At 41.8% G+C, this 23,940-nt stretch overlaps 1 protein-coding gene and 1 pseudogene across 1 annotated transcript; both read left to right on the top strand.

Moving 5' to 3' along the window:
* The first annotated feature begins 2,092 nt into the window (after nucleotides 1-2,092).
* BCL2L10 (BCL2 like 10) lies at nucleotides 2,093-8,676 on the top strand. Its single transcript, XM_033409141.2, is given in 3 exon segments — nucleotides 2,093-2,225; nucleotides 2,228-2,544; nucleotides 8,438-8,676. Coding segments are annotated over 2 exon segments (414 nt in total). The 5' UTR covers nucleotides 2,093-2,107; the 3' UTR covers nucleotides 2,524-2,544; nucleotides 8,438-8,676.
* Nucleotides 6,171-22,705, top strand: LOC117197395 (T-complex protein 1 subunit delta-like; annotated as a pseudogene).
* Nucleotides 22,706-23,940: the final 1,235 nt, after the last annotated feature.

Consider the following 23,940-nt stretch of genomic DNA (forward strand, 5'->3'; position numbering starts at 1 on the left):
GTTGCCACATCCTCGCTCCCTGCTGCATGGCCTCTTCATTCACGGTCCCATGGAGCAGGCACTGTGGCAGCTGTGTAAAGAAGCTCTGCGACCTCCACAGAGCACAGGAATTTGTCTACCTGATTATTAAGAGTCTTCTCTGCAGTGGCTGCCCTTTGGAGGCATTGACATGGGAGACGAGTATCTTCATTCTGCCTCTTCAGAGGGGTCCAGCCACATATCTCTGTCCAAGATTTCCTTGTCACCAATCTTCAAGGCCCTGACCATCCAGCCAAACCATCAGCAAATGCCCATGAATCAATGTAGATCTGTACTCTGGCCATCTCTCCCCCCAGACATAGTGTACAGTCATATATCCTGTTTGAATTTCTGCCCACTGGGAGGATTTTCCTTCACCATTGTCTTCACAGTCCCCCATGAGTGGGGCTATAATGCTCCAGCTGTCCACTTTCATGTAGTACCAGCATATCATACAGACCCATCTATAATCCAGGCTTGAGTTTTCTCCCTCAGTCAGCTGGTCATAAGCAATCCCCTGAAGGTCATAGGCATGGAACAAGAGAAGAGGCAAAGAACAGGAGCTGTGTTGCAGGGGTCTGAGCCGCCTACTCACAATTTACTTGTACATCATGGACCCGCCTGAGTTCAGTCTCTCATATACCATTTCCACTTGATGAAAGATTGCTGCTGTGCACACCCAACCTTAAAACAAGGCACGTCAGACAACGTCCATATTATGAGGAGAACTCAAGCTGCATGGTCACCTCATTCAGCCTCTATGAAGACCTAGTAGCAAGCCAGAACCTGCTTCTCAAAAGGACAGTCATCTGCAGAAGAGGACGTAGATTTGCTTCACAATCCTAGAGGTCTGCACTGTAACTGTATCGGTGCTTGCCAGAGGCTCCATACAGCTTCTCTATTTGACACTTCAAGTATCATTGGACCCGCTGGATCATAAAACCCAAGTGATAGAGTAGCTTGTACTGTAGCCTAGACAGCTGTAGAGCCTTCTCTTGTTCTGCTTCCCAATCCACCCGCCTGTAGATGGGTTGAGGTTGCATACTCAAATGTGTATGTTGCCTCCAAAGTGACCTACCAAGGGTTGTGCCTCTTTCTTTTTGTCGGTGATACAAGCTGCAGCAATTCATCTTCCACCCTGACGGGGATATTTCAAAATGCTCCAGACCAATGGACCCTCACAAATTTCACTGCTGGTACAATTCTATGTCAGTCTGTGTCCAATCAGGAGAAAGAAGCCATAGAGTAACATGAACAGAGAAAGATTAGTATAAGAAGTATTAACTATAATAGGGAATTGGAGTAATGGATTGGCCAGTAAAAAGTGGAGAATTCTAAGCAATATAGGGATGGTAGCTTTAAGAAGCAGCCAAAAGCTGGGTACTCCCTCAACCTCTATTGTGGTGATAATTTAACTGTACTGTGATTGCCTGTTTCTTTGTCCCATGGCTAGACTCTAGGGTCCTTGAGAGCAGGAACCACATGCCTTGTTCTCCATTATATCTCCAGTGCTAAGGGGGAGACCTACCACCCCAAAGACTAGGAGTAAATGAGTGAATGAATGAGTGAATGCAGCCAATATTGGCACTCTAGCAACCTGAAGGAGAATCATCCTGTTTCCTGCTACATATCCCAGACCCAAAGAAAGGTACCTCCCACACACACCTGGATGCTTCAGTCCAATCTGAGAAGACGCTGATAATCCTTTCAAGGGAGCCGCCAGTGGAGGGCTGTGTGTAGCCTTTGTCAACCTTTCCTAAAAAGGAGGCAAAAGTCTAGCTCAGCTTCCCAGACTGTCCTCACTGGGTTCTTAGTCCCCAAGCCGAGAGCTAAACAATAACCCCAAAAGAGTCTCACTGTGCCCCTGATTGCTATGTGAACACATGCACACAGCTGGGCCTCGCCTATTGGGGCTGGAACAGGTGTAGATGGGATTCCCATCAAAGGCTCCTCTCCGGACCTGGGAAACCAACTGCCCGGGGCGGACCGGGCTGAGCCGAGCCAAAGCGGAGCGGGGAGGGGCGGGGCGGGGCGGGGCGCGGGCGAGCCTATAAAACAGGCCGGGTCAGGCCCCGGCAGAGGTGGAGTCATGGGGGACGCGTTCAGGGAGCGTACAGCTAGGCTGCTGACGGACTACCTGGAGTACTGCGCCAGCGAGCCCGGCACCCCCGTGCGGGCGCCGTACACGCCCGAGGCCGCCGTGCTGCGCCCGTGGCCGCCTGGAAACAGAAGACCAAGCTGCACTTCTTGTCGCAATACCGCGGCTTCCGCGGGAACCGCGTCGAGCTGGTGGCCTGGATGGCGCAGGAGCTAGTCGCCAACAACCGTGGCGGCCCCAGCTGGGGCCGCGTGGCAGCGCTCGTGACCTTCGCGGGGACGCTGCTGGAGAGGCCGCCGCGGGGGGCCCTTAGGCGGAAGAAGACGGAGAATGAAGACGTTAGCAGAGACTGCCGGTTCCTGGTGGCCTTGCTGTGTGCTCAGCTCTCCGGACGGCACCGCGCCTGACTGATGGCGAACGGCGGCTGGGTGAGCGCGGCGGGCGTGGGGACCCGGGGCGGGTGGGCAGCCCGGGACGCGCCCACGCGGCCGGCGCCCGGAGGGACCCTGCGGCGCCAGCCCCGTGGGGCGTTCGTTTCAGCAGGCCTGGGACATTCGTGGTGAAGTCCGGCTTTCTCCTCTACTGGCGGAGTCAGTCACCAAAACAGGCCTAGCTAGACGGCTCTCATACTAACCCATTCTGAAACAGCAGCGCACGACTTGGGTTTGCACACTTCGGCCTTGTCCTTGACCGCCCTCGGGGTTTTAGGGTGAGCTCATGTTAGGTCTGGATGCTTTGCTTAGGTAGAAATTCCCAAAGTGGCGAAGTCAGCAACGGCGTGGCCTGGGCCAGGTGGGTTCTTTCTCCAACACTTATTAGATGCACCTTTCTCCATAGACCCCCACGGCTCTGCAAGTCAGAGCACACCAGCCTAAAACGTTAGAATGAAAAGGCAGCCCCTTGTCCAGCCCCCCCATCCCTCAGGAAGAGCTGAGGCAGAGGTCTCTGGGGGGTGGGGGGGCGGTGGTTGCGCGGGCACCCCGTGGTGCTGACAACTCGAGGTTCCTTAACTGCCAGTTCACTGCACCCAGCCCTCAATGGGGAGATAGCCAGGCGCCCTGGCGCGCAGCTGTAAGCCATTGATCTCTGTGGTCTAGGCTAGAGCGGGAGGCCCTTGCACTGCGGCTTCTAAACTGAGCTCATGATCAGCGAGAGTCTGGCCAGCCTTCAGTAAGAGGGGAGAATGCCTCCTGGGTTCTGAGCGAGACCCCTGCTTCTTTCTTCTCCTCCTTACTGGGGTTGAATCAGCAACCGTGGTGACCCAGGTTATAGAAGAAACACAGCCAAACTATTAAAACCAACAATTAAAAAAAATCTAAGAATCTAGGGAAGACACTGCAGGAAACTTAGCCTCCTGTTTTGCAATTTCCTGGTAGACCTGTATTGATGAATTGGGTTCCATTTGTGGAGGAGAGGTAGTATTTGAATCAACCTTGACCTTGCATGAACAGTTTGAGGTGTTAGCATTAATTCCATTCTTTTGGGATGGGAAGGGATCGGGAGGCGGGGTCTTCAACTATTCAGACCTGTGAACTCTCAGAACGCCACCTGAGCCGTTTTTTCTTAACAAGGCATTTGGCCCCCAAGGGCACTCCGCAATAAAGATGAAATTGATAGGGGCGCATTGTTTTTGTTCTCATCTTTTGGCTAATCACCATTGAGTAAGGAACAATCTTTTAACATCAAGAAGCAGAAATTCCACAAACGAGTAAACTAGACATGCCCACACCTCTCTCAGCTGCAGTTAAAATGCCACAGGCTGGCTTTCATGTCCCGCCCCCCCCCCCCCCGGCCATTTTTCTGACTGGAACTGCTTGCTTTATTGTCTCAGGGGATACCTTTCAATTTAGCGATTTGTCGGTTTCCCAAAATGGCATCAGTTCCTTGCTCAGGAAAGAACATGATATAGTATTCTACCTTCCTCTCGGCTTTTGAAAGGAGTGAAAAGATGAGTATTCTTGCTCTAACTGACAAAGTTGTGTCCCCTACGACCTTCTACCCCCTATGTTAGCCTACTTCTTACAAATACTAACTCGAAGCTTCTTAATTACAAGTTACCTATTACTCAGGATTTCTTTTTTTTTTTTTTTTTGCGGTACGCGGGCCTCTCACTGTTGTGGCGTCTCCCGTTGCGGAGCACAGGCTCCGGACGCGCCGCCTCAGCGGCCATGGCTCACGGGCCCAGCCGCTCCGCGGCATGTGGGATCTTCCGGACCGGGGCACGAACCCGTGTCCCCTGCATCGGCAGGCGGACTCTCAACCACTGGGCCACCAGGGAAGCCCTAGGATTTCCTTTTTTTACATTTTAAATTCAGGAGTTGTCTTAGTGTTTAATTTAGAACCCCTGGTGCATTTTATTGAGTACAGGTTTTGAGTGTTATGAAGCAATCTAGTTCTCTTCTCCCTCCCCTTATGGGATGGATTTTGTCTCTCCTTCCAACGCTCATTGCCGCCATCTTGGTAAAGACAGCTGGTCTGGGTTTTTCTCTCATACTCTACAGCAATGATCTTAATCTACTTCTGGTCAAAATTATCGTGAGATCTAAAATTCTTAACTCATTTCTACCTGCCGAACTGTGACCAGCCAAGCAAATTTGAGATGTGAAAGAACAAACCGGAGTAAACCACCTCCTGAGACATTTTTACCTGCATTCATATGAGTCCTACAGTGATTCAGCCAGCATTTTAACTCCTGACAAGTACTGAGAGATATTAGGACAAAGGCACAAATGGCTCTTCTTTAAATGGGAGACACGGGTCTAAAGGCTTATTGCTCCAAAGAATTACAGAAGAAACTGCTTTCCATTAAATAGGAAATACGGGGCTATTTGCTACCTTTGGATAAGAGTGGATATGTATCTCTCATTTATCCATGATTTCATGTGCTACTGCTGACTAATTTATCAAGGCACTGTGTCAGGGGTGTAAAATGATACTACAAGTCTTCCCAGTCACAGTTTAGTTTAACAAAGAATGTAATAGTAAATACTTTTTTAAGGAATTCTTTCTAAATCCTTTAAAATATAATTTCTGGGACTTCTAGGTTTTTAGAGTTAATATATTGAAATTTTATTTTTCTGACTTCAATAAATTATTAAATCTTTAAAGTTTTAATTTATGCATCTTTAAAAAAAAAAAACAGTTGGGGGCTTCCCTGGTGGCGCAGTGATTGAGAGTCCGCCTGCCAATGCAGGGGACACGGGTTCGCGCCCCGGTCCGGGAAGATCCCACATGCTGCGGAGCGGCTGGGCCCGTGAGCCATGGCCGCTGAGCCTGCGCTTCCGGAGGCTGCGCGTCCGGAGCCTGTGCTCCGCAACGGGAGAGGCCACAACAGTGAGAGGCCCGAGTACCGCAAAAAAACAAACAAAAAAATTTGGTTCCGCTTGGGATTCAATAAGCCTTTATTCTTAGGAGTAACTTAATTGATGACAATTTCCTTTTTATTGTCTCTTTAAATACAACACATACAATTATTTTAAACATTTAATCAATACACAGGCACATAACAAGTCCTTCTCTTTCACCTTCCATTCTGTAGTCAACCCATCGCTTGAAGTAGATGGAGAAAGAAAACTTTGCCCTGTACCTGAGCCCTATGAATTTCAAAGACAAAAAATAGCTTAACAGGAGAGAAACATACAAATCTTATTTGATGTTAATGTTTTTTACAGGGACTTCATAGAAAAGAAGTGAAAACTCAAAGAAGCAGTAAGACTTGGGGTTTACATACCATTTTAACAAAGGGCGATAAATTGTGGAGATATGACTAAACAAAGAAAAGGGGTTTGGGCTTCCACGGGTGGTATATTGTGGGACAGTGACTAGGACTATATGGGGGAAACTAATGGAAGATGAGGATTATTTTAGTAAAATTAATGTAGATTCATCTTGGCATTAACTCCCATTGCCAGTGATAAGAGTGTTCTCCCCTTCCTGGTACAAGAAGGCACCTTTCTCACAGGAAATTTATGCCCTGCTTTTAGGCAGCAGGGGGTCAGAGAGCCCTTCCTATATATATTATTTCTCAGTTGCCTTCAGCTAAAATAATCAGTATGCCAAAGTGGCATATTTGGGGGTAACATGTTCTGATCCCCTTCAGTGGTTAACAGTGAACACAGTTATTCTAGTGCCCGCTGGAATCTGCATTCGTCTGTCCTTCGGAGCCCACACAGACCCAACCAAGCTTGCTAGCAGCCAGGGGCAAAGCACCCGTGAGGACAAGAAGCCAGCCCAGATCTGCTTCAGCAGCATCTTCATGGCCAAAGCTATTGCCGATGCATTAGATCAAGACTTGGACCAAAAGGAATGGATAAAATGATTCAAGATGGAAGAGGTGATGTGACCATTACAAATGGTGCTACCATTCTGAAACAAACACAAGCATTACATCCAACAGCCAGAATGCCGCGAGAGCTAAGGCTCAAGAGAAAGAAGGAAATGACACCACATCAGTGGTCATCGTTGCTGGCTCTCTCTTTGATTCCTGTACCAGGTTTTTTCAGAAATGGATTCATCATTTCCAGATCACTTTAGAAGGATTTGGAAAGGGTACTGAAATCTTGACATGCCGTGACCTGTGACAGAGTGACCTGTGACGAGTGACAGAGAAGTGTTGTTAAACAGTGCAGCCACTTTACTGAGCTCAGCAGTTGTCTCTCAGTATTCAAGTCTTTCTCTTAAGTGAGTGTAAATGCAGGGAGGAAAGTGTGATCCAGCCACAGCTACTGTTGTAGATCTCAGAGATGTCAGAATAGTTAAGAAACCTGCTAATGCCCTCCAGGGTATAATGCTAAGTGAAATAAATCAGAAAGACAAATACTGTGTGATCTCTCTTACTGGTGGAATCTAAAAATAAAAACAAAAAAACAAGCTCATAGATAGAGCAGGTTGGTGGTTTCCAGAGGTGGGGGTAGAGGGGTGAGAGAAATGGGTGGGTAAACTATTCTTGTTTTTTTGCTTGTTTTTAGTTTAAATAAACTGTCTTTTTTTTTTTTAAAAGGAAACTTGGTGGGACAATTGATGATTTTGTGTTGGTGGAAGGGCTGGTTCTCACCCATAAGGTGACCAATTCTGACATATCCAAAGTTGAAAAGATTAAGATTGGGCTTAAAAACAGATCATGATAATCAAACAGTTGATTCTTAAGACATATGCTCTTAGTGATCTTGTATTAAATTTCCGGATCAAAATGAAGATTGTGGTAGTTAAGGACATTGAAAGAGAAAATATTGGAACCAAGCCAATTGCTCATACTGACCAACTTGACTGCTGACATGCTGGGTTTGGCTGAATGAGCTGAGGGGGTCAATTTACATGGTTCTGGCACACTGCTCAAGATTACAGGCTGTATTATCCCAGGAAAAAGTTATAGCTGTTGTTCCTGGTTCTAACACATTGGTGATTGAAGAAGCCGGGCCCTCAGTTCATGATGCCCTATGTGTTATTCATTGTTTAGTAAAGCAGAGAGCTCTAATTGCAGGAGGTAGTGCTCCAGAGATAGAGTGGGCCCTGTGGTTAAGCGGATATTCATGAACATTGAGTGGTATGAAATCCTACTGCGTTCATGCCTTTGCAGATGTTACTACGGAGCTCATTCCATCTACACTAGCTGAAACTGCTGGACTGAATCCCATGTCTACAGTCACAGAACTAAGAAAACCGGCATGCCAAGGAGAAAAACTATAGGCATTAATGTCCAAAAGGATGGTATTTCCAACGTTTTGGAGGAACTGGTTATTCAGCCTTTGTTGGTTTCAGTCAGTGTACTGACTAGCAACTGAAACTGTGTGGCCCTGCAATAAACCTTTCTCTGCTCCAAACTCTGATGTTTCAGTTTGTTTTTCACTGTATGTGGGGCATATGAACTTGCATTTGGTAACAGTATGAAGTAGGACTCACTTCTTATAAAAGAAGAGTTGGGGTGGGTGTTTCAGCACTGTTTATAGATGGTCCATTTTTTCCCAGCTAATTTGAATGTTTAGTTTGTTGACATCTTTTTCTCTACTAATAGCACTGTGTCTCAATTACTATATGTTTATGACATGTTTAAACATCTGGTGTTATAGTCTAATTTACCCCACCATTCTTCTTTCTCAAAAAAAAAAAAAATCCTTGGCCATTTCTGTGAATTGTTTAAGTTGAATTCTGAAAACCAGTTTATAAAGAATCCATTAAGACATTGCTTTAGGATTTTGAATAGAATGGGATTGGATTATAAATCAATTTGGAAAAAAGTAGTATAAATCAATTTGAAAAAAAAAAAAAAAGACAATATTGTGTCTTCCCTTCTTATTTAGGTCTTTTATGGTTTTCTTCATACAGGTCCTGTGTTTTTGCCAGGAGTATTCCAACTCTTGAAGTTCTTTTGCCACTGGGAATAGAATCTGGAGAGGACGTTGCCTTCCCAGAGGGAGCCTGCCTTGAAGAGAAGAGCTCACAGGACAGAGGTCAGAGATTGGGGGTGGGATGGAGCATGGAGAAAAAGTTTTGATGACATGACTGAAATCTCACAGTTTGGCTGAGCCTAAAGCTTGTTGCGGCTCAAAAAATTTCCTTTTCTTAAACTGATTTTTTTTTACTTTTATTTTATATTGGAGTATAGTTGATTAACAATGCTGTGTTAGTCTCAGGTGTACAGCAGAGTGATTCAGTTATATACATGTATCTACTCTTTTTCAAATTATTTTCCCATGTACATTGTTACATAATATTGAGCAGAGTTCCCTGTGCTATACAGTAGGTCCTTTTTGGGTATCTATTTTATATATAGCAGTGTATACATGTCAATCCCAAACTCCCTGATGATCCCTCTCCACCCCCCACCCTTCCCCTCTGGTGACCATTTGCTCTGTAAGTCTGTGAGTCTGTTTCTGTTTTGTAAATAAGTTCATTTGTATCATTTTTAAAAGATTTTTTATATAAGTGCTATCATATGATATTTGTCTTTCCCTGTCTGACTTATTTCACTTAGTACAATAATCTCCAGGTCCATCCATGTTGCTGCAAATGGCATTATTTCATTCTTGTTAATGGCTGAGTAATATTCCATTGTTTATATGTACCATATCTTCTTTATCCATTCTGTCGATGGACATTTGGGTTGCCTCCATGTCTTGGCTATTGTAAACATTGCTGCAGTGAACACTGAGGTGCATGAATCCTTTCAAACCATGGTTTTCTCCAGATATATGCCCAGGAGTGGAATTCCTGGATCATATGGTAGCTCTATTTTTAGTTATTTTAAGGAACCTCCGTACTATTCTCCTTAGTAGCTGTACCAATTTACATTCCTACCAATAATGTAGGAGGGTTCTCTTTTCTCCACACCCCCTCCAGCATTTATTGTTTGTAGACTTTTTGATGATGGCCATTCTGACTGGTGTGAGGTGATATCTCATTGTAGTTTTGATTTGCATTTCTCTAATAATTAGCAATGTTGAGCATCCTTTCATGTGCCTGTTGGCCACCTGTATGTCTTCTTTGGAGAAATATCTATTTAGGTCTTCTACTCATTTTTTGATTGGGTTGTTTGTCTTTTTGATATTGAGCTGCATGAGCTGTTTGTAAATTTTGGAGACCAGTCCCTTGTCGGTCACATCACTTGCTAATATTTTCTCCCATTCTGTGGGATGTCTTTTCATTTTGTTTATGGTTTACTTTGATGTGCAAAAGCTTTTGAGTTTAATTAGGTTCCATTTGTTTATTTTTGTTTTTATTTCCATAACTCTGGTAGACAGATCAAAAAAGATGTTGCTGCGATTTATGTCAAAGTGTTCTGCCTATGTTTTCCTTTAAGAGTTTTATAGTGCCTGGTCTTCAGTTTAGGTCTTTAATCCATTTTGAGTTTATTTTTGTGTATGGTGTTAAAGAGTGTTCTAATTTCTTTTTTTTTTTTTACATGTAGCTGTCCAGTTTTCCCAGCACCATTTATTGAAGAGACTGTATTTCCCTCATTGTAGAGTCTTGCCTCCTGTGTCATAGATTAATTGACATAGCTGCATGTGTTTATTTCTGGGCTTTCTATCCTGTTCCATTGAACTATATTTCTATTTCTGTGCTAGTACCATAATGTTTTGATGACTATACCTTTGCAGTATAGTCTGAAGTCAGAGCGCCTAATTGCTCCAGCTCCATTTTTGCTTCTCAGGATTGCTTTGGCTATTCAGGGTCTTTTGTGTCTCCATACAAATTTTAAGATTTTTTTATTCTAGTTCTGTGAAAAATGCCATTGGTAATTTGATAGGGATTGCATTGAATCTGTAGAGTGCCCTGGGTAGTATAGTCATTGTGACAATATTGATTCTTTCAATCCAAGAACATGGTATATCTTTCCATCTGTTTGTGTCATCTTCAATTTCTTTCATCAGCATCCTATAGTTTTCAGAGTACAGGTCTTTTGTCTCCTTAGGTAGTTTTATTCCTAGCTATTTTATTCTTTTTGATGTGATGGTAGATGGGATTGTTTCTTTAATTTCTTTTTCTGATCTTTCATTGTTAGTGTATAGAAATGCAACAGATTTCTTTCCTTTTTTTTTAAACATCATTATTGGAGTATAATTGCTTTACAATGGTGTGTTAGTTTCTGCTTTATAACAAAGTGAATCAGTTATACATATACATATGTCCCCATATCTCTTCCCTCTTGCATCTCCCTCCCTCTCACCCTCCCTATCCCACCCTCTAAGTGGTCACAAAGCACCGAGCTGATCTCCCTGTGCTATGTGGCTGCTTCCCACTAGCTATCTATTTTATGTTTGGTAGTGTATATATGTCCATGCTACTCTCTCACTTTGTCCCAGCTTACCCTTCCCCCTCCCCATATCCTCAAGTCCATTCTCTAGTAGGTCTGCATCTTTATTCCCATCTTCCCCCTAGGTTCTTCTGACCATTTTTTTTTCCTTTTCTTTTTTTTTAGATTCCATATATATGTGTTAGCATACGATATTTGCCTTTCTCTTTCTGACTTACTTCACTGTGTATGACAGTCTCTCGGTCCATCCACCTCACTACAAATAACTCAGTTTCATTCCATTTTATGGCTGAGTAATATTCCATTGTATATATGTGCCACATCTTCTTTATCCATTCATCTGTCGATAGACACTTAGGCTGCTTCCATGTCCTGGCTATTGTAAATAGAGCTGCAATGAACATTTTGGTACATGACTCTTTTTGAATTATGGTTTTCTCAGGGTATATGCCCAGTAGTGGGATTGCTGGGTCATATTGTAGTTCTATATGTAGTTTTTTAAGGAACCTCCCTCCATACTGTTCTCTATAGTGGCTGTACCAATTCACATTACCACCAGCAGTGCAAGAGTGTTCCCTTTTCTCCACACCCTCTCCAGCATTTATTGTTTCTAGATTTTTTTTTTATGTTTTTTTTTAACATCTTTATTGGGGTATAATTGCTTTACAATGGTGTGTTAGTTTCTGCTTTATAACAAAGTGAATCAGTTATACATATACATATGTTCCCATATGTCTTCCCTCTTGCGTCTCCCTCCCTCCCATACTCCCTATCCCACCCCTCCAGGCTGTCACAAAGCACCGAGCCAATATCCCTGTGCTATGCGGCTGCTTCCCACTAGCTATCTACCTTACTACGTTTGTTAGTGTGTATATGTCCATGACTCTCTCTCGCCCTGTCACAGCTCACCCTTCCCCCTCCCCATAACCTTAAGTCCGTTCTGTAGTAGGTCTGCGTCTTTATTCCTGCCTTACCCCTAGGTTCTTCATGACATTTTTTTTTCTTAAATTCCATATATATGTGTTAGCATACGGTATTTGTCTTTTTCTTTCTGACTTACTTCACTCTGTATGACAGACTCTAGGTCTATCCACCTCATTACAAATAGCTCAATTTCGTTTCTTTTTATGGCTGAGTAATATTCCATTGTATATATGTGCCACATCTTCTTTATCCATTCATCCGATGATGGGCACTTAGGTTGTTTCCATCTCCGGGCTACTGTAAATAGAGCTGCAATGAACATTTTGGTACATGACTCTTTTTGAATTTTGGTTTTCTCAGGGTATATGCCCAGTAGTGGGATTGCTGGGTCATATGGTAGTTCTATTTGTAGTTTTTTTTTTTTTTTTAATTAAGGGTACTTTAATTTATTTATTTATTTTTGGCTGTGTTGGGTCTTCGTTTCTGTGCGAGGGCTTTCTCTAGTTGTGGCAAGCGGGGGCCACTCTTCATCGCGGTGCGCAGGCCTCTCACTGTCATGGCCTCTCTTGTTGTGGAGCACAGGCTCCAGACGCGCAGGCTCAGTAGTTGTGGCTCACGGGCCCAGTTGCTCCGCGGCATGTGGGATCTTCCCAGACCAGGGATCGAACCCGTGTCCCCTGCATTAGCAGGCAGATTCTCAACCACTGCGCCACCAGGGAAGCCCTATTTGTAGTTTTTTAAGGAACCTCCATACTGTTGTCCATAGTGGCTGAACCAATTCACATTCCCACCAGCAGTGCAAGAGTGTTCCCTTTTCTCCACACCCTCTCCAGCATTTATTGTTTCTAGATTTTTTGATGATGGCCATTCTGACTGGTGTGAGATGATATCTCATTGTGGTTTTGATTTGCATTTCTCTAATGATTAATGATGTTGAGCATTCTTCCATGTGTTTGTTGGCAATCTGTATATCTTCTCTGGAGAAATGTCTATTTAGGTCTTCTGCCTATTTTTGGATTGGTTGTTTGTTTTTTTGATGTTGAGCTTCATGAGCTGCTTGTAAATTTTGGAGATTAATCCTTTGTCAGTTGCTTCATTTGCAAATATTTTCTCCCATTCTGAGGGTTGTCTTTGGGTCTTGTTTATGGTTTCCTTTGCTGTGCAAAAGCATTGAAGCTTCATTAGGTCCCATTTGTTTATTTTTGTTTTTATTTCCATTTCTCTAGGAGGTGGGTCAAAAAGGATCTTGCTGTGATTTATGTCATAGAGTGTTCTGCCTATGTTTTCCTCTAAGAGTTTTATAGTGTCTGGCCTTACATTTAGGTCTTTAATCCATTTTGAGCTTATTATTGTGTATGGTGTAAGGGAGTGATCTAATCTCATACTTTTACATGTACCTGTCCAATTTTCCTGGCACCATTTATTGAAGAGGTTGTCTTTTCTCCACTATATGTTCTTGCCTCCTTTATCAAAGATAAGGTGACCATTTGTGTGCGGGTTTATCTCTGGGCTTTCTATCCTGTTGCACGATCTATATTTCTGTTTTTGTGCCAGTACCATACCGTGTTGATTACTGTAGCTTTGTGGTATAGTCTGAAGTCAGGGAGCCTGATTCCTCCAGCTCTGTTTTTCATTCTCAAGATTGCTTTGGCGATTCGGAGTCTTTTGTGTTTCCATACAAATTGTGAAATTTTTTGTTTTAGTTCTGTGAAAAATGCCAGTGGTAGTTTGATAGGGATTGCATTGAATCTGTAGATTGCTTTGGGTAGTAGAGTCACTTTCACAATGTTGATTCTTCCAATCCAAGAACATGGTATATCTCTATATCTATTTGTATCATCTTTAAATTTTTTCATCAGTGTCTTATAATTTTCTGCATACAGGTCTTTTGTCTCCTTAGGTAGGTTCATTCCTAGATATTTTATTCTTTTTGTTGCAATGGTAAATGGGAGTGTTTTCTTGATTTCACTTTCAGATTTTTCATCACTAGTGTATAAGAATGCCGGAGATTTCTGTGCATTAATTTTTTATCCTGCTACTTTACCAAATTCATTGATTAGCTCTAGTAGTTTTCTGGTAGCATCTTTAGGATTCTCTATGTATAGAATCATGTCATCTGCAAATAGTGACAGCTTTACTTCTTCTTTTCTGATTTGGATTCCTTTTATTTCCTTTTCTTCTCTGATTCCTGTGGCTAAAACTTCCAAAACTATGTTGAATAAGAGGGTTGAGAGTGGGCAAACTATGTTGTCTTGGTCCTGATCTTACTGGAAATGCTTTCAGTTTTTCACCACTAAGGACGATGTTGGCGGTGGGTTTGTTATATATGGCCTTTATTATGTTGAGGAAAGTTCCTTCTATGCCTACTTTCTGCAGGGTTTTTATCATAAATGGGTGTTGAATTTTGTCGAAAGCTTTCTCTGCATCTATTGAGATGACCATATGGTTTTTCTCCTTCAGTTTGTTAATATGGTGTATCACATTGATTGATTTGCGTATATTGAAGAATCCTTGCATTCCTGGGATAAACCCCATTTGATCATGGTGTATGATCCTTTTAATGTGCCTATGGATTCTGTTTGCTAGTATTTTGTTGAGGAATTTTGTATCTATGTTCATCAGTGATATTGGCCTGTAGTTTTCTTTCTTTGTGACATCCTTGTCTGGTTTTGGTATCAGGGTGATGGTGGCCTCATAGAATGAGTTTGGGAGTGTTCCTCCCTCTGCTATATTTTGGAAGAGTTTGAGAAGGATAGGTGTTAGCTCTTCTCTAAGTGTTTGATAAGAGTTCGCCTGTGAATCCATCTGGTCCTGGGCTTTTGTTTGTTGGAAGAATTTTAATCACATTTTCAATTTCAGAGCTCGTGATTGGTCTGTTAATTTTTTCCTATTTCTTCCTGATTCAGTCTCGGCAGGTTGTGCATTTCTAAGAATTTGTGCATTTCTTCCAGTTGTCCATTTAATTGGCATAGAGTTGCTTGTAGTAATCTCTCATGATCTTTTGTATTTCAGCAGTGTCAGTTGTTACTTCTCCTTTTTCATTTCTAATTCTGTTGATTTGAGTCTCCTCCCTTTTTTTCTTCATGAGTTTGGCTAATGGTTATCAATTTTGTTTATCTTCTCAAAGAACCAGCTTTTAGTTTCACTGAATTTTGCTATTGTTTCCTTCATTTCTTTTTCATTTATTTCTGATCTGATCTTTATGATTTCTTTCCTTCTGCTAAATTTGTTTTTTTGTTGTTGTTCTTCTTCTTTCTCTAATTGCTTTAGGTGCAGGGTTAGGTTGTTTATTCGAGGTGTTTCCTGTTTCTTAAGGTAGGATTTTATTGCTATAAACTTCCGTCTTAGAACTGCTTTTGCTGCATCCCATAGGTTTTGGGTAGTCGTGTCTCCATTGTCATTTGTTTCTAGGTATTTTTTTATTTCCTATTTGATTTCTTCAGTGATCACTTCGTTATTAAGTAGTGTATTGTTTAGTCTCCATTAGTTTGTATGTTTTACAGATCTTTTCCTGTAATTGATATCTAGTCTCATAGCGTTATGGTCGGAAAAGACACTTGATACGATTTCAGTTTTCTTAAATATACGAAGGCTAGATTTGTGACCCAAGATATGATCTATCCTGGAGAATGTTCCATGAGCACTTGAGAAAAATGTGTATTCTGTTGTTTCTGGATGGAATGTCCTATGAATATCAATTAAGTCCATATTGTTTAATGTATCATTTAAAGTTTGTGTTTCCTTATTTATTTCATTTTGGATGATCTGTCCATTGGTGAAAGTGGGGTGTTAAAGTCCCCTACTATATTGTGTTGCTGTCGATTTACCCTTCTATGGCTGTTAGTATTTGCCTTACGTATTGAAGTGTTCCTATGTTGGGTGCATAAATATTTACAATTGTTATACCTTCTTCTTGGATCGATCCCTTGATTATGTGATGTCCTTCTTTGTCTCTTGTAATACTCTTTATTTTAAAGTCTGTTTTGTCTGATATGAGAATTGCTACTCCAGCTTTCTTCTGATTTCCATTTGCATGGAATATCTTTTTCCATCCCCTCCCATTCAGTCTGTATGTGTCCCTAGGTCTGAAGTGGGTCTCTTGTAGACAGCATGTATACGGGTCTTGTTTTTTGTTTTTTTAACATCTTTATTGGAGTATAATTGCTTTACAATGGTGTGTTAGTTTCTGCTTTATAACAAAGTGAATCAATTATACATAAACATATGTTCCCATATCTCTTCACTCTTGCGTCTCCCTCCCTCCCACCTTCCCTATCCCACCCCTCTAGATGGTCACAAAGCACCTAGCTGACCTCCCTGTGCTATGTGGCTGCTTCCCACTAGCTATCTATTTTACGTTTGGTAGTGTATATATGTCCATGCCACTCTCTCACTTTGTCACAGCTTACCCTTCCCCCTCCCCATATCCTCAACTCCATGCTCTAGTAGGTCTGTGTCTTTATTCCTGTCTTACCCCTAGGTTCTTCATGACATTTTCTTTTTTCTTAGATTCCATATATATATATGTATTAGCATACGGTATTGGTCTTTCTCTTTCTGACTTACTTCACTCTGTATGACAGACTATGTCCATCCACATCATTACAAATAGCTCAATTTCGTTTCTTTTTATGGCTGAGTAATATTCCATCGTATATATATGTGCCACATCTTCTTTATCCATTCATCTGCTGATGGGCACTTAGGTTGTTTTCATCTCCGGGCTATTGTAAATAGATCTGCAATGAACATTTTGGTACATGACTCTTTGAATTATGGTTTTCTCAGGATATATGCCCAGTGGTGGGATTGCTGGGTCATATGGTAGTTCTATTTGTAGTTTTTTAAGGAACCTCCATACTGTTCTCCATAGTGGCTCTTCCAATTCACATTCCCACTGGTAGTGCAAGAGTGTTCCCTTTTCTCCACACCCTCTTCAGCATTTATTGTTTCTAGATTTTTTGATGATGGCCATTCTGACCGGTGTGAGGTGATATCTCATTGTACTTTTGATTTGCATTTCCCTAATTATTAATGCTGTTGAGCATTCTTTCATGTGTTTGTTGGCAATCTGTATATCTTCTTTGGAGAAATGTGTATTTAGGTTTTCTGCCCATTTTTGGATTGGGTTTTTTTGTTGTTGTTGTTATTGAGCTGCATGAGCAGCTCGTAAAATTTGGAGATTAATCCTTTGTCAGTTGCTTCATTTGCAAATATTTTCTCCCATTCTGAGGGTTGTCTTTGGGTCTTGTTTATGGTTTCCTTTGCTGTGCAAAAGCTTTGAAGGTTCATTAGGTTCCATTTGTTTATTTTTGTTTTTATTTCCATTTCTCTAGCAGGTGAGTCAAAAAGGATCTTGCTGTGATTTATGTCATAGAGTGTTCTGCCTATGTTTTCCTCTAAGAATTTTATAGTGTCTGGCCTTACATTTAGGTCTTTAATCCATTTTGAGCTTATTTTTGTGTATGGTGTTAGGGATTGATCTAATCTCATACTTTTACATGTACCTGTCCAGTTTTCACAGCACCACTTATTGAAGAGGCTGTCATTTTTCCACTGTACATTCCTGCCTCCTTTATCAAAGATAAGGTGACCATATGTGCGTGGGTTTATCTCTGGGCTTTGTATTCTGTTCCATTGATCTATATTTCTGTTTTTGTGCCAGTACCATACTGTCTTGATTACTGTAGATTTGTAGTATAGTCTGAAGTCAGGGAGCCTGATTCCTCCAGCTCCGTTTTTCGTTGTCAAGATTGCTTTGTGTTTCCATACAAATTGTGAAAAAAAAATTTCTAGTTCTGTGAAAAATGCCAGTGGTAGTTTGATAAGGATTGCATTGAATCTGTAGATTGCTTTGGGTACTAGAGTCATTTTCACAATGTTGATTCTTCCAATCCAAGAACATGGTATATCTCTCCATCTATTTGCATCATCTTTAATTTCTTTCATAAGTGTCTTATAATTTTCTGCATACAGGTCTTTTGTCTCCTTAGGTAGGTTTACTCCTAGATATTTTATTCTTTTGTTGCAGTGGTAAATGGGAGTGTTTTCTTGATTTCACCTTCAGATTTTTCATCACTAGTGTATAAGAATGCCGGAGATTTCTGTGCATTAATTTTGTATCCTGCTACTTTACTAAATTCATTGATTAGCTCTAGTAGTTTTCTGGTAGCATCTTAAGGATTCTCTATGTATAGTATCATGTCATCTGCAAACAGTGACAGTTTTACTTCTTTTCAGATTTGGATTCCTTTTATTTCCTTTTCCTCTCCGATTTCTGTGGCTAAACCCTCCAAAACTATGTTGAATAAGAGTGGTGAGAGTGGGCAACCTTGTCTTGTTCCTGATCTTAGTGGAAATGGTTTCCGTTTTTCACCATCGAGGACGATGTTGGCTGTGGGTTTGTCATATATGGCCTTTATTATGTTGAGGAAAGTTCCCTCTATGCCTACTTTCTGCAGGGTTTTTATCATAAATGGGTGTTGAATTTTGTCAAAGTCTTTCTCTGCATCTATTGAGATGACCATATGGTTTTTCTCCTTCAGTTTGTTAATATGGTGTATCACATTGATTGATTTGCGTATATTGAAAAATCCTTGCATTCCTGGAATAAACCCCATTTGATCATGGTGTATGATCCTTTTAATGTGCTGTTGGATTCTGTTTGCGAGTTTTGTTTTGTTTTGTTTTTTGCGGAACGCGGGCCTCTCACTGTTGTGGCCTCTCCCATTGAGGAGCACAGGCTCCGGTCGTGCAGGCTCAGTAGCCGTGGCTCGTGGGCCCAGCTGCTCCACAGCATGTGGGATCTTCCCCGACCGGGGCACGATCCCGTGTCCCGTGCGTCAGTAGGCGGACTCTAAGCCACTGTGCCGCCAGGGAAGCCCCCTGTTTGCTAGTATTTTGTTGAGGATTTTTTAATCTATGTTCATCAGTGATATTGGCCTGTAGTTTTCTTTCTTTGTGACATCCTTGTCTGGTTTTGGTATCAGGGTGATGGTGGCCTCGTAGAATGAGTTGGGGAGTGTTCCTCCCTCTGCTATATTTTGGAAGAGTTTGAGAAGTATAGGTGATAGCTCTTCTCTAAATGTTTGATAGAATTCGCCTGTGAATCCATCTGGTCCTGGGCTTTTGTTTGTTGGAAGAATTTTAATCACATTTTCAATTTCAGAGCTCGTGATTGGTCTGTTCATATTTTCTATTTCTTCCTGATTCAGTCTTGGCAGGTTGTGCATTTCTAAGAATTTGTCCGTTTCTTCCAGGTTGTTCATTTTATTGGCATAGTGTTGCTTGTAGTAATCTCTCATGATCTTTTGTATTTCTGCAGTGTCAGTTGTACTTCTCCTTTTTCATTTCTAATTCTGTTGATTTGAGTCTCCTCCCTTTTTTTCTTCATGAATTTGGCTAACGGTTTATCAATTTTGTTTATCTTCTCAAAGAACCAGCTTTTCATTTTACTGAATTTTGCTATCATTTCCTTCATTTCTTTTTCATTTATTTCTGATCTGATCTTTATGATTTCTTTCCTTCTGCTAAATTTGTTTTTTTGTTGTTGTTGTTCTTCTTCTTTCTCTAATTGCTTTAGGTGCAAGGTTAGGTTGTTTATTCGAGATGTTTCCTGTTTCTTAAGGTAGGATTATATTGCTATAAACTTCTCTCTTAGAACTGCTTTTGCTGCATCCCATAGGTTTTGGGTCATCGTATCTCCATTGTCATTTGTTTCTAGGTATTTTTTTTATTTCCTCTTTGATTTCTTCAGTGATCACTTCGTTATTAAGTAGTGTATTGTTTAGCCTCCATGTATTTGTAATTTTTACAGATCTTATCTTGTAATTGATATCTAGTCTTGTAGTGTTATGGTCAGAAAAGATACTTGATACAATTTCAGGTTTCTTAAATTTACCAAGGCTTGCTTTGTGACCCTAGATATGATCTATCCTGGAGAATGTTCCATGAGCACTTGAGAAAAATGTGTATTCTGTTGTTTCTGGATGGAATGTCCTATGAATATCAATTAAGTCCATATTGTTTAATGTATCATTTAAAGTTTGTGTTTCCTTATTTATTTCATTTTGGATGATCTGTCCATTGGTGAAAGTGGGGTGTTAAAGTCCCCTACTATGAATGTGTTACTTTCGATTTCCCTTTTTATGGCTGTTAGTATTTGCCTTATGTATTGAGGTGCTCCTATGTTGGGTGCATAAATATTTACAATTGTTATATCTTCTTCTTGGATCAATCCCTTGATTATTATGTAGTGTCCTTCTTTGTCTCTTCTCATAGTCTTTATTTTAAAGTCTATTTTGTCTGATATGAGAATTGCTACTCCAGCTTTCTTTTGCTTTCCATTTGCATGGAATATCTTTTTCCATCCCCTCACATTCAGTCTGTATGTGGCCCTAGGTCTGAAGTGGGTCTCTTGTAGACAGCATATATATGGGTCTTCTTTTTGTATGCATTCAACCAGTCTGTGTCTTTTGGTGGAAGCATTTAATCCATTTACATTTAAGGTAATTATCGATATGTATGTTCCTATTTCCATTTTCTTAATTGTTTTGGGTTGGTTATTTTAGGTCTTTTCTTTCTCTTGTGTTTCTTGCCTAGAGAAGATCCTTTAGCATTTGTTGTAAAGCTGGTTTGGTGGTGTTGAACTCTCTCAGCTTTTGCTTGTCTGTAAAGGTTTTAATTTCTCCATCAAATCTGAATGAGATCCTTGCTGGGTAGAGTAATCTTGGTTGTAGGTTTTTCTCCTTCATCACTTTAAGTATGTCCTGCCAGTCCGTTCAGGGTTGCAGAGTTTCTTCTGAAAGATCAGCTGTTAACCTAATGGGGATTCCCTTTTGTGTTATTTGTTGTTTTTCCCTTGCTGCTTTTAATATGTTTTCTTTGTATTTAATTTTTGACAGTTTGATTAATATGTGTCTTGGCGTGTTTCTCCTTGGATTAATCCTGTATGGGACTCTGTGCTTCCTGGACTTGATTAACTATTTCCTTTCCCATGTTAGGGAAATTTTCAACTATAATCTCTTCAAATATTTTCTCAGTCCCTTTCTTTTTCCCTTCTTCTTCTGGAACCCCTATAATTCGAATGTTGGTGCATTTAATGTTGTCCCAGAGGTCTCTGAGTCTGTCCTTGGTTCTTTTCAGTCTTTTTTCTTTATATTGCTCTGTTTTAGTTATTTCCACTATTCTGTCTTCTCCGTTCTTCTGCCTCCGTTATTCTGCTATTGATCCCTTCTTGAGTATTTTTAATTTCATTTATTGTGTTGTTCATTGTTGCTTGTTTCATCTTTAGTTCTTCTAGGTCCTTGTTAAATGTTTCTTGAATTTTCTCTATTCTATTTCCAAGATTTTGCTTCATCTTTACTATCATTATTCTGAATTCTTTTTCAGGTAGACTGCCTATTTCCTCTTCATTTGTTAGGTCTGGTGGGTTTTTATCTTGCTCCTTCATCTGCTGTGTGTTTTTTTGTCTTCTTATTTTGCTTATCTTACTGTGTTTGGGGTCTCCTTTTTGCAGGCTGCAGGTTCATAGTTCCCATTGTTTTTGGTGTCTGTCCCCAGTGGCTAAAGTTGGTTCAGTGGGTTGTGTAGGCTTCCTGGTGGAGGGGACTAGTGCCTGTGTTCTGGTGGATGAGGCTGGATCTTGTCTTTCTGGTGGGCAGGTCCACGTTTGGTGGTGTGTTTTGGGGTGTCTGGGGACTTATTATGATTTTAGGCAGCCTCTCTGCTAATGGGTGGGGCTGTGTTCCTGTCTTCCTAGTTGATTGGCATAGGGTGTCCAGCACTGTAGCTTGCTCGTCAATGAGTGAAGCTGGGTGTTGGTGTTGAGATGGAGATCTCTGGGAGATTTTCGCCGTTTGATATTACGTGGAGCTGGGAGGTCTCTTGTGGACCAGTGTCCTGAAGTTGTCTCTCCCACCTCACAGGCACAGCACTGACTCCTGGCTGCAGCAGCACCAAGAGCCTTTCATCCACACAGCTCAGAATAAAAGGGAGAAAAAGTAGGAAGGGAGGAAGGATAAAAGAAAATAAAATAAAGTAAGGTAAAATAAAGTTATTAAAATAAATAAATAATTAAGAAAAAAAATTTTTTTAAAGTAAAAACAAAAAATGGACGGATAGAACCCTAGGACAAATGGTGAAAGCAAAGCTATACAGACAAAATCTCACACAGAAGCATACACACACTCAAAATCTCACACAGAAGCATACACACAGTCAAAAAGAGAGGAAAAGGGGAGAAAATAATCTGTCTTGCTCCCAAAGTCCACCTCCTCAATTTGGGATGATTCGTTGTCTATTCAGGTATTCCACAGATGCAGGGTACATCAAGTTGATTTTGGAGATTTAATCTGCTGCTCCTGAGGCTGCTGCGAGAGATTTCCCTTTCTCTTCTTTGTTCGCACAGCTTCCGCGGCTTACCTTTGGATTTGGCCCCATCTCTGCGTGTAGGTCGCTGGAGGGCGTCTGTTCTTCGCTCATACAGGACGGAGTTAAAGGCGTCAGTCACTGGGGGGCTCTGGCTCACTCAGCCCGGGGGGAGGGAGGGGGTACAGCGTGCTGGGCGAGCCTTTGGCAGCAGTGGCCAGCGTGACTTTGCACCACCCTGAGTCGTGCCGTGCCTTCTCCCGGGGAAGTTGGGCTGCACAGCCTCCCCGGAAGGGAGATGTGGAGAGTGAACTGTGCTTGCACACAGGATTCTTGGTGGTGGTAGCAGCAGCCTTAGCGTCTCATGCCCGTCTCTGGGGTGCGTGCTGTTAGCCATGGCTTGCGCCCGTCTCTGGAGCTCCTTTTAGCAGCGCTCTTAATCCCCTCTTCTCGCGCATCAGGAAACAAAGAGGGAAGAAAAACTCTTGCCCCTTCGGCAGGTCCAGACTTTTTCCCGGACTCCCTCCCAGCTAGCCGAGGTGCAGTAACCCCTTCAGGCTGTGTTCTCTCACCAGCCTCAGCTCCCAGCCCCACCCTCCCCGGCGGGTGAGCAGACTAGCCTCTCGGGCTGGTGAGTGCTGGTTGGCACCAATCCTCTGTGCCAGAATCTCTCCGCTTTGCCGTCCGCACCCCTGTTGCTGCGCTCTCCTCCGCGGCTCCAAAGCTCCCCCGCTCCACCACCCGCAGTCTCCGCCCGCGAAGGGGCTTCTAATGTGTGGAAACCTTTCCTCCTTCACGGCTCCCTCCCACTGGTGCAGGTCCTGTCCCTATTCTTTTGTCTCTGTTGATTCTTTTTTCTTTTGCCCTACCCAGGTACGTGGGGAGTTTTTTGCCTTTTGGGAGGTCTGAGGTCTTCTGCCAGCGTTCAGTAGGTGTTCTGTAGGAGTTGTTCCACGTATAGATGTATTTCTGATGTATCTCTGGGGAGGAAGGTGATCTCCGCATCTTACTCTTCTGTCATCTTCTCTCAAAACCCTGGATAATATATGTTGACCTATAACTATATCTACTTGTTTTCAACTGGTACTCATTTAAGTCCAAACACACCTGAGAGATCTACATTTTTTTTTACTCCCCTCCACATTTTTTGTTTTTGATGTCGTATTTTACACCATGTTTATCCCTTAACTGTTTACTGTAGTTATAATTGCTTTTACATTTTTTTTGTCTTTTAGTCTTCAGGCTGGCTTCTTTAAGTGGTTGATCCTCAGTCCTTGCTCTATATTTGCCTTTCCTATTGGTATTTTCCCTTTCCTCTGGATTCTTCTTTTCATGTAGAGAGGGCCCTTTAACACTTCTTTAACAGTAGGTTTAGTATTGATAAACTCCTTTAGTTTTTGCTTGTCTGTGAAGTTCTTTCTCTCTCCTATTCTAAATGATAATTTTGCTGGGTAGAGTATTGTAGGTTGCAGATTTTTCCCTTTCTGCACTTGAATATATCATGCCCCTCCCTTCTGGACTGCAGTGTTTCTGCAGATAAGTCAACTGATAGCCTTCTAGCAGGGGTGGTTCTCTTGTGTATGACTCTTTGTTTTTCTCTTGCTGACTTTAGAATTCTCTTTTTAGCTTTAACTTTTGCCATTTTAATTATGATATACCTTGGTGTGGGTCTGTTTGGATTCATCTTGTTTGGGACCCTCTGTGCTTCCTGTACCTGATATCTATTTCCTTCTTCAGGTTTGGGAAGTTTTCAGCCATAATTTTCAATCCCTTCTGTCTCTCT

This window comes from Orcinus orca, chromosome 2, assembly GCF_937001465.1.
Source record: "Orcinus orca chromosome 2, mOrcOrc1.1, whole genome shotgun sequence".
NCBI classification, from domain to species: Eukaryota; Metazoa; Chordata; class Mammalia; order Artiodactyla; family Delphinidae; genus Orcinus; species Orcinus orca.